General features: G+C 46.4%; 1 protein-coding gene across 1 annotated transcript in view; it reads right to left on the bottom strand.

The window, feature by feature from the left end:
* Nucleotides 1–10,435, bottom strand: part of LIMK2 (LIM domain kinase 2) — a 50,733-nt gene extending 40,298 nt beyond the window's left edge. Inside the window, exon 1 of the mRNA XM_045826838.1 lies at nt 10,269–10,435. Coding sequence (XP_045682794.1) covers nt 10,269–10,284 — 16 coding nt within the window. The 5' untranslated portion in view covers nt 10,285–10,435. The remainder of the gene's footprint in view (nt 1–10,268) is intronic.
* Between the last annotated feature and the right edge of the window lie 407 nt (nt 10,436–10,842).

Here is a 10,842-nt window from a genome sequence, read left to right on the forward strand (position 1 = left end):
TGAATCTCATCACAGTCTGAAATCTCTTGCCTTTCAAAATGGTGATTTTAGTTTGAGGAAAAGCCAGGACTTGCAGGACACCAAATCTGGGCTGAAGGGGAGCTGAGACACCTGGGTGATTTGTAGTTTCACCAAAAACTTTGCACGAGATGCGATGCATGAGCAGGTGTGTTGTCGTGATGAAGCTGCCAATCACCAGTTGCCCATAGCTGTGGCCTTCTGGATCATCAGAATAGTTTCCGCAGAGGAATGTTCAGGCTTAAAATCTGATGAAGCCCTGGCTGGTGTGGCTCAGTGGATTAAGCGCTAGCCTGTGAACCAATGGGTCGCTGGTTTAATTCCCAGTCAGGGCATGTGCCTGGGTTGTGGGCTGGGCCCCCAGTTGGGGATGTGTGAGAGGCAACCACACTTTGATATTTCTCTCCCTCTCTCTCTAAAAATAAGTAAATAAAATCTTTAAAAAAACTTTGATGCAGATTTGTTGCTCTACTTGCTCAGTCATTTTGAATGTGACAGCCATACAGTACACATGCTCATTCAACGGCGTCTACTGCCTCTACTGACTAGTACGGTGAAGCTGCATGCACATTCCAGTCCACTCTCCTTGGCTGCCAGGTTACACCGAGGTCACGCAAATCCTTCTTGTTATATTAACAATGGCTGGACTTTTTCCGGACAGACCTTGTACATACCCATCACCTCCCAGATCTAAACTTCTCGGACTCTTATAAGGACCCTTTTTTTCTTTTTAAAGATTTTATTTATTTATTTTTTAGAGAGAGGGGAAGGGAGGAAGAAAGATAGGAAGAGAAACATCTATGTGTGGTTGCCTCTCAGACATCCCCTACTGGGGACCTGGCCTGCAACCCAGGCATGTGCTCTGACTGGGAACTGAACCAGCGACCCTTTGGTTCATAAACTGGCACTCAATCCACTGCGTCATACCACCAGGGCTGAGAGGCCTTTTTGGTCTTTGGGCTGGATCTTCACAAACGCCAAAGCAGGAAGTCTGAGAGACTCATTTAAATGGGTTATGGACGGGGGTAAGAAAATGGATTAGTGAGAGGAGTTTTTGATGAACACAAACATCCAAATGAATCCCCCAAGTTCTGGAGGTACCAGTCTGAGACATTTTTGGAACTCTCACATGGAAGGGCTTTCAGAGTCAGTTTGTGAACTGCCACCCCACCCTAGCAAATTTCATTATGTTAAGCCACACCTTGTTTCTCATTTTAAATTTTTAATCCAAAAGTAACAGTCTCTTACCAGACCACACACCTAGTCGGCAACTCGGTATCTTGGCTCTGAATGATTTCTGATTGTTTCCAAAATTCAAAATGGATCAGAAATTTCCACTGAGGCTATTCGAGAGAACTTATTGCTACACCCTCCAAAGCCTGCCCTGTCTCCTCTAGTCTTAAGAAATTCAAAGCCATCTGGCACTTACATAGCATCCTGTGGTAGGCACTCGGGGCATAAAAATCAAGACCCCTCCTCCCTCCTCCAGAATCCACCTGGTTTCACCTCCCAAATGTCTCTCCAATCCTTCCCTGCCCTTTGCTACAGCCCAAGTTCAGGTCTTTGGCTCCTCCTCCCTATGGACTGCACAGTATCAGCTGGCCCGCCCAGACTCCCCAATGTAACAGAACAGAAGCTCGACTGCTTAGCATGGCACTACTCTTCTGGACTCCATCTTATTCCACCTCTTGGAAGATGTGCCCTTACAGTTATCTCCACCACCACTGCCTTCTCCGTTTGCTCCTTCCAATTATCACTTAAATTAAGTTCAAGTCTTTCCTATTTAAAAAAATATCTGGACCCTGTTTTCTCCTCTAGCTATCCCACTTGCTTCCCTCCTCGCAGTCATGTGTATTAGAAAGTTGTCTACACATCGCTGCCCACATTTCCTCACTTTCCAGTTACTGCATAATCCACTACAGTCTGACTTCCACCCCCACCATTTCTCAGAAATTGTCTCACCAAAGTCAACAGTGACCGCTTATTGCTAAACTCAATGGACACGCTTCAGTCATTTTTTCAGTGAATATTTACTGCATGACAACAATATCAACTACATGTCTAGTGCTGTGCTGCAAACAAAAGCAAGATTAAACATCAGTTATTGAGCAATAACAATTATTTTAACTACAAGTGGGGCAAGTGGTGTAAAGACTACATCAAGTTTTTAAATAGGAAAACGGGGTTGGGCACACAAATTCCCTAAGGAAGTAATTTCCAGGCTGAGCTCTAAAGGATACATATTAAATTAACGAGGCAGAAAGGAGGAGGGAAGGATAACATTGGAGACTGAGATGAGGGGAGACATGCGCAAAGGTCCTGAGGCAGGAATGCAAACTCCTCACACACCAATAAAGTTGGCTGTTATTAACTACAAAGGACTAGAGGAACCAAGACCTGTCCCTGGCCTACTACAGTCCCTCATTAACGTTAATTGAGGGGCGGATTGGTCCTCCACAAAGTGGCCCTAAAGAACTTTTATCGTTCAACATCCCTTATAAAGGGATGCTCTGGTCACATCTTGATCTACTTTCTATTCTTGCCACTCACGTTCATGTTCTTACATCCCAACACTCACACCTCATGCTCTTCCATGTTCAGAATACTTTCCAACCTTTTCCCTTAATCAAACCTCTATCCTTCTTGATGGTCCCCCCAAGGCAAACAGTGGTTGTTTCACTTTGTCTATACCTGTTTTATATAATTTGTTCTGTAATTGCAGTTTATTATGTTTCTGTTTCCCTCATTCCCTCCCTCACTGCCCCCTCCCCTCCAGCTCTAAGGGGCAAAGATTACATCCTGAAGAGCTTAAAATCTCTAGGGCCTAGCATAAAGCCTGGTGCGATCCTTCGTGTGGTGAACCCAACTGAAAAGTTGTACCCAACTGTCAACTACCAAAGTAATTTCCAGAGATAAGCTCCAACGGCCAGCAGTGATAATTCTACTGAGATAAGTGTCTGACTCCCAGGGTGACCACCTACAGGTAAAGGCACAGGTAGATACACAGGCCTTGCAAAGACACACAGGTCTATCGTGGTGTACTCGAGCAAAGTTATTTACCTATAGCCTTCAGCTTCCCAAGCCTGGACATTCTTCAAATGAATACTCTTGGAACCTTTGGCTCCCTAACAGCCCTGAAAGTCGATGATCCTAACTCTTTTATGACCTTCATTCTAGAAAATGTAAGATAAATATAATAATACAAAGTTTATGGAGATTTCAGTGAGGCCTAACGGAAGACCAATCCAGAGTCCAGTCTAGTCTCCCTGGAACATTCTTCCTCTGGGAAAACACCTCCTGTACCAGGCTGTTCACCCCCTCCCTCTGCTGTGTTTACCTACGTGCAGACTTATCAACAGCGGCTACTGATTGACAGAGCCCAGAGAGGGAACTTGATTAAGTAAATGTCCCCAGAAGCCTCAAACAATAAGGGACCTTCATTAGGTCTTTAATAATCAGAAATCTGTGCCTTCATTATAAAAATCCGTTGCTTTTAGGAAGTGGCAAATGTGCAATGCAAACAAGATAAAAAATTTTAACAAATGCCTCATTACAGAGGTTCTCACCTTCAGGCTTCTTTGGATACTGGTATAAAATATATTCAGTGTATATACACTTCCCTCTCTCAACTTCATAATTGGTGATGTGACCCTCGAACAATCTGGGAATGCACTGGGCAGACACTAGGGTGGCGGGATGGTAAGGCTGGAAGGGCCTTTAAAAACCATCTACTCTAATCTAATCAAATCCTTTCATTTTTCTTAAAGAAAACTGGGCTTCTGCCCTGGCTGCTGTTGCTCAGTGGATTGAGTGCCAGCTTGCGAAGCAAAAGGTTGATGGTTCGATTCTCAGCCTGGCCCACATGCCTGGGCTGCAGGCCAGGTCCCCAGTAGGGGGTATGTGAGAGGCAACCCCACATTGATGTTTCTCTCCCTCTCTTCCTCCCTTCTCCTCTCTCTAAAAATAAATACACAAAATCTTTTTTAAAAGGAAAAAGAAAACTGCATTTGGAGAAGGAGAATCAAGTATCCTCACCATCAGAAAGTTGGTCTGGGAGGGACTCAAAAGGGTTCTGATACTACCAGATCAGTTCCATTTTTATTACCCTGTGTAGCCTCAGGCAAGGTAAGGTAAGACTTGCTCAAAACTAGTTATTCATTCAGTGGAAGGGCTTAGCCCGGTACTCCAGTTCAGAGCCAGTGCATTTCCCACAAGATACTAACATTCACCTTAATCTTGGTCTAAGAGCTGGGTTTCTGCAAACTAGTCCTTTTCAGACTTCAAAGTGGTGAGAAATCCCCAAATGCTGAGTTCATGAGACCATGAAGCCTGGCCTGAACCAACACGCACAGATTCTATCCTTTCATTTGAGAATAATCTTTGATGCTTCTCATATTCCACTAAACAATGAGAACCAGGAACAAAACCAAGCCAATTCAGTGCAGCACAAAACAAGTAAGGTAACCACTGTGCCCCTGGGAACTGGTAGGTCGGGTGTATAAATTCCACTTGTTCTGGGATAAAGCAGGAAGCAGAGGGGCAGGGGCAGTAACTAATGGGGAACCGGGAGGGGGCAGGGGAAGAGGGGGCACATTTTAATGAAGTGACTAACTTCATTAAATTTATCATGTAATGAAATGATTAACGTTTCTGTGGGTGCTCTCCCCTGTATCCCAAAGGGTTTTCCTCCTTACTACCTTACCAAATATTACCAAGGGGAGTATCTGAGGAATCAAGATGATTTTTAAAGGAGCTTCTGAACTTCTCTGGAACTTAGATTCGTCCTCCAGGAAAGAAGGGATCAAATGATTCCTTCTGGCTCTGAGTCTGCGTGACACCAAACCAGGGGCCTCTCATTTTTCAGGTTAAGGCGCAGAGGCATCTCAGGAGGTTTCATTCTTGCTGTTGTTCTCTTCTGCCCTTTAGTTTATTAGGGAAAATTTGTAAGGGCCAAGCAGAAAAACTGGAGTTAGACCTGGGAATGAAACTGGGCTGTATCCTTAGGCAAATTATTTAACCTCTCTGAGCCTGTCTCTTAATATTTTAAAAGAGGATAATACCACTTCCTCACAGGATTAACAAGAGGATTATGAGAAATAATAAATTATATGTGAACATACATCCCATAGTGCCTGACACTTAGGGGACAACTGAACTGTGAGTAGTTTTTCTTCTATCTTTCATGTATATTTAGAGGGTTGGCCAGAGAAAAGGCTGAGCTTACTACACTAACCTCCAAAATCTGAATGGAACATTTTCAAAACAAATTCAGCAAACGCTTTTTTAATGTGCAATACACATGTGCAATATACAGACTAGGTCACAAACTGCTGGGTGTGAGGGACAAAGATATCCAAGAAATAACACATGTCAGAGAGGGACAAACCAGGTGCTGGGGGAAGGGCAAACTTGGTCGAGTCACAAGATACCGGGTAGAGTACAAACTAGACAGAGGTTCCTGTGGCTTTCGGGGCACTCAGGTTCTCACTTCCAACCACACGTTTGCTTAGCTGAATGAGTTGGCACTTTCTTATCTGGAGGAAGGGCTACAAACAATCTGTTAAAAAACTGGTTAACTAACTCGTGTATTCCCAGGTAGCAGTTCTCTACAGATTATCAATATCAGGGAAAAAAATCCCAACTACTTTGGCTCCTTATTATGTGCCAGGCAGGGCTCTAATTACTATGCAAGCATGAATTAATCGAACCCAAAGATGCCATGAGGTAAGGACTAGTATTAAAGAACTACTGTTGTTTCCATGTTACGGAAGAGGAAACTGAAATGTTCAACTAAAGACCACAGGTCTGCTAACTCGGAAGTCTATGTATTTGACTACATTTTACACTTTCTTTGAAAAATTATGGGCAGAAGGAGCTGATACTCAGGGTATACTATAATAGAACCAAGCAGTGGTTTCACGTTCTAGCTACTACTGGGTATAAATTAACAGATAAAAGGATCTAATTCTTGCTACTGTATAAATAAAGATCAAGAGTGAGAAAAAAAGAGAGACGTGTAAGAGACTTCTGCAGCTGCAGGTCTGTCACTGAAATGCTAGTGATGCCTCACCCCACTCCACCCCCTAATTTGTCCCTGAAACTTGGCCCCCTCTAGGCTGCAATGATCAGAAGCTAGCCCTGGGCTGGGAATTGACCCAGGCTTCAAAAGATGAGGAAATATGGAAAGCCTAATTAATACAGCCCCTTGGACATGATGGGTTTCTATTCAGCTTTAAAATCTTGTAGTCATCTTGGACCCTACCTTGAATCCTCCATCCTATACCCAGGGCTACCCAAGTCACCTTGCCCTGCCCATGACATATAGGCATTCCCTACTGGTCAGTGCCTTCTTGCCCATTCCTAACACCTCAGCTCAGGTTCCACTGTATTTACCTCCAGATGGGTACCCTTCCTTACCCTTGTCCAATTCATCCTGCCACCAATGCCAGACTGGTAGTCTAAAAACAAATGCCCATATCATGACTCTTCCTGCCTCTAAAACTATGGTCCCTACTGCAGACCAGAAAATCCCACAAGCCCAGCATTAAACCACTCCAGTCAGGCTTCAGCCACACTGTAGCACTACCTTTCATCCCCTGTGACTCCCCCACCTCCACATCTTTGCCTCTACCACATCTATGAGGGGAGGCCCAGAAAAACCTGGAATTTATTTATAAAATGTTACGTATTTATTCTTATGTTTAAACTTCAGTCACCTTCAAAATACTCTCTATTTGATGCAATACACCTATTAAGACTTTTTTCCACTGCTCAAAACAGTTTTTGCACTCGTTGATTTTGATGCCTTTTTGGGCTTCTGCTGTTTTTTTATTTCACCTCCTCCACACTGGCAAAAGGCCCCCCTTTGAGGACTTGTTTTCATCCAGGGAAACAAAAACAAGTTGCTCAGGGCAAGATCCAGTGAATAGGGAGGGTGGGGCAGAGGGGTCATGCTGTTTTTGGTCAAAAACTGCTGAACACTCAGCGCATTGGGCAGGTAGGTTCATAAATCACCCACCTTGAAATGGGCTAAGGTGTTGAAAAAGTCCTCAAAAATATATTTCACTGAGGCCTCCCACAGCCTCCCACAACACTCACCTAGAGGGGATGCCTGTATTATAAGGATCTGCCCTCCAGAAGATAATTCCAGCTTTTTGGGGGGCTCCTTCCTGCATCAATTCACCATCCTTTGTGAAGACCTTGAAACCTGTCCAGCTCTGAATCCTACTCTCAGTTTCTTCCCTATCAGGATACTAACCCCTCCCACCCCTTTTTTAACCTACTTAAGACTTCTCAATCTTACCTCTTCTAAGATGCATTTCCTGGCCAAATCTGGCAGCCATCCTGGACACCCTGCTGTTCTTCAAATATACCAAGCATATTCCTGGCTCAGGGCCTTTGCTCATTCTTTTTTTCTGTCTAAAATGTTCTTCCCCGGGCCTGGCTGGGCACTCAGTTGTTTCGAGTGTCATCCTGTACACTAAAAAGTTGCAGGCTCCATCCCCGGTCAGGGCACATACCGAGGTTTTGAGTTTCATCCCCAGTTGGGGTGTGTACAGGAAACAACCCATCAATGTTTCTAAAATCAATAAACACATCCTCAGGTGAGGATTAAAAAAAAAAAAAAGTTCTTCCCCCAGATACCCAAATGGCTCAAACCCTTGCTACATAACTCTGCCCAGATGTCATTAACCACAGAGGCTTCCCTGACCTCTGACTGCTCCTGCGACCTTATCTTACTTTATTTCTCTTCAGAGCATGTATCCCTTACATATGATGCTCATATATTTAATTACTCTCTCCCCACCAGAGCACGAGGCAAGGGCTTTAGTCTATTTTGTTCCTTGAGTACCCTCAGGTCCTAGAAGCACCTGGCAGATAGTAGGAACTCAATATATCTGTAGAACGCATGTACGAATACAGCTCTTCCTCACCTTTGAAATTCCATGTTACCATATACAGGCTTTATATAGCTTGTCTTGATTTGTTCCCCCCCCCCCTTAATTACTCTAAGCAGACACAAACCACACATTTATTTCCACAAATATTTATTGAGGGCTTCCTGTGTGCCAGACTGTATGCCTCAAGCAGCCTGGAATATTAATTGAAAAGAGAACTGAAGGAGAAGTCCCAGGTTAATCCTGGCTCAACCACTAGATGAGTGACCCTGGACAAATCCACTTTTGTCCCTGGGCCTCAGTTTCTTCACATGTAAAACGAGGAGAGCAACATCATCTCAAGTCTCTCCTGGCTCTAGCGTCTGTTAAAATTTATAAGAGGTCAAACGTGTCCCAGCCCAGAGCCTCAGCCATTACAGGCACTCAGTAAATATTTGATTTCGTTGTAGCCGATTCTCCTGTTACACGGGAATCGGAGTTGTCCTGGAACAGCTCGGCCAGAACAAGTGAAAGTTTAAGTCCCACGTCCTTCTCTGACTCCCCGTGCAACCTCATTCTGGTGTTTGTGATGCAGAGGGATGAAGCACTAAATTTGAAGTTGGAAAATATGAACTCTGACCCCTGCCATTTGTTTGACTATGGAACTTTAAGTCATTCCTGAACCTTAGTCTCCTCCCCCCTAAAAAAGCCATACTGTCTCTCAGCTCTTCAAAGCTACTACAAGCCTTCCCACGTCAGGGCCTTTTTATGTTATCCCCTCTGCCTTTTGTCCTTTTTTTTTGCTGGACTAATTTCTACTTAGTTCCAAGCATAGCATTAACTTACTTTTTAAAGAAAAGTATTCCCTATCCACTCTCCTCACCCCTGGTGCACTCTTATTACCTCCCTATTTATTTTGAATTATTAGAGCATTTACCTCAATTGTTACCTCAATTATTCACTGTCCATCTCCAGGGCTGTGAGCACCAGAGGCAAGGAATGTCCATTTGTTCATCACTATACTCCTCGATGCTTGGCTAAGTGCGTGGTACAGAAATAACCAACAAATACTCTTATGGAAGAATGTATAAACTAATGCACCTAGAGGCTTTAATGCCGCTATACAGCTTTTTGGTTCAGTCAGAGGAAAACCTAATAAACACTTGCACTCTAAGATCTTTCACATGTTTCCGAGAATCAAGGTTCAAGGCAGAGAACCTATATTACACAGAGGTTAGAAAAAGTTATCGAAAATCAGAGATGAAGAACTCTGGAAGCTGAAAAAGAGCAAAGGGACAGGGTGCATTCCCCGCCCCCCCGCCAGTCCTCTTTCTCTAGAAGCCTATTATCAAGAAGGAGGAGAAAATCCCATGCTCCCATGGTGAGGAAGTGACCCCCTGGTGGCCTGGTCCTTGTATTCAGGATGGAGGAAGTGACTGTCCACAGGCTGAAAGCCAGGAAGTGGGGGGCAGATATCCAGGACAAGCTCCCCCCTCCACTAGTCCCTCCTGCCACCGCTAGAAAGCTTCTGGACGCTGACCCTGGTCGACCTAGGGGCTGGGCCACCCACATAGGTAGCTGGGAAACACAGGCTTCCCAAAGTCCCAGGTACCGGGTGGGGGGCAGGCCAGGAGGGCAGGAAGCTGCAGGGTGACTAAGAGGGGACTGCAGGCCCAGCGAGCCTAACCCTGAAGCTACCCTTCATCCTTGGACGGCTCTTCCATCCAGGAGGTGTTTCGCCGTATTTCTTGTCTTGGACAGGCCAAGGGAGAACCCAGAACCCCAGGGACCCTACCTTCCCCAGGAAGAATGCTACGGTCTCTCCTTACCCCCAGTCCGTGCCTTAAACCCCAAGGGAATGTGCACCCTATTTCCTGCAAAGAACCTCAAGACGCCCTTGTGGGAAGCCTTGGGTCCCGTCGGGAAGTCATACTCTCCTCCCTTTCCACAGAAAACCCAGAACCCGGGGTAACTTTCCATCCTTTCATCACTGCCCCGAACCCTGAGGTTCCCGTACTGTCCATACTCCACAAGAACCCAGGCCCCTCGACTTCCTTACAAAGGTTTTAATTTGAGGGTTTGCGGGTGCCAAGTCCCGCAAAAAAGCTGGCCCCTGTCAGAGCCCGCATCCCTTCCTCCCGGGGACCTCTAACTCGCGGGAAGCCGCCCCACCCTTCTGCCCCTCGGAGTCCTGGGTCTCCAGGCCCCCAATTCCCGAAGTCCCACAATCTCCGAGTCTCTGGGAGCGCTGTGCTCACTCCCCAGATTCTTCTAAGGAACCCAGACGCCCCGAGAAGCCGCCGGCTCCCCTCAGGCGCCCTGGGGCCCGGCTTCCTAGATAACGGCGGACAGGATGGCGCGGCCCTTCCTTACCCGCCAGCGCGGCCATGGTCCTAGGGGCGCGGAAGTGGGGAGGAAGAGACGAGCGGCGCAGCACCAACTGGCCGCTCCCGCAGCCGCCTCAGGCGCGGGAGGACCTCAGCCCCAGGCGGGAGCAAGATGCACTTGCCTACGGCACCCGGGGAGGACCAAACCGCACCTGGCACCGGGGCCCGCCCGCCGGTGCCCCGCCCCACGACGCCCCGCCCCGGGACAGGCCCCGCCCCTTGGTTCGGGCTCTGAGGCGCCCCTGGCGCCCCCTAGTGGAAGCAGCACCCTACGTGGGTGCCAGAGCTGATAAGGATGATGCTGCGCAGGCGGGAGCCCTCAACACAGAGGACCCTCAGCCCATTTTACAGATGAGGACAGCTGAGGACCAGAGAGAACTAGTTCAACTACTTCAAAACGGCACAGCTCTTTAGGAGCTGAGCTGGGATGGCGACCCAGGTCTCCCAACTTTCAAAAGCTCTTTCCAGTAGTGTAGAATCAAGAATGTGAACATGGAGAAACAAGGTCTACCCTACAAAGTAGCTTTGGCAAAGGAAGATTAAGGGTGGACTTTTCTCAG

This window comes from Phyllostomus hastatus, unplaced genomic scaffold, assembly GCF_019186645.2.
Source record: "Phyllostomus hastatus isolate PE091 unplaced genomic scaffold, TTU_PhHast_1.1 phas_scaffold_760, whole genome shotgun sequence".
In the NCBI taxonomy this organism is placed as follows: Eukaryota; Metazoa; Chordata; class Mammalia; order Chiroptera; family Phyllostomidae; genus Phyllostomus; species Phyllostomus hastatus.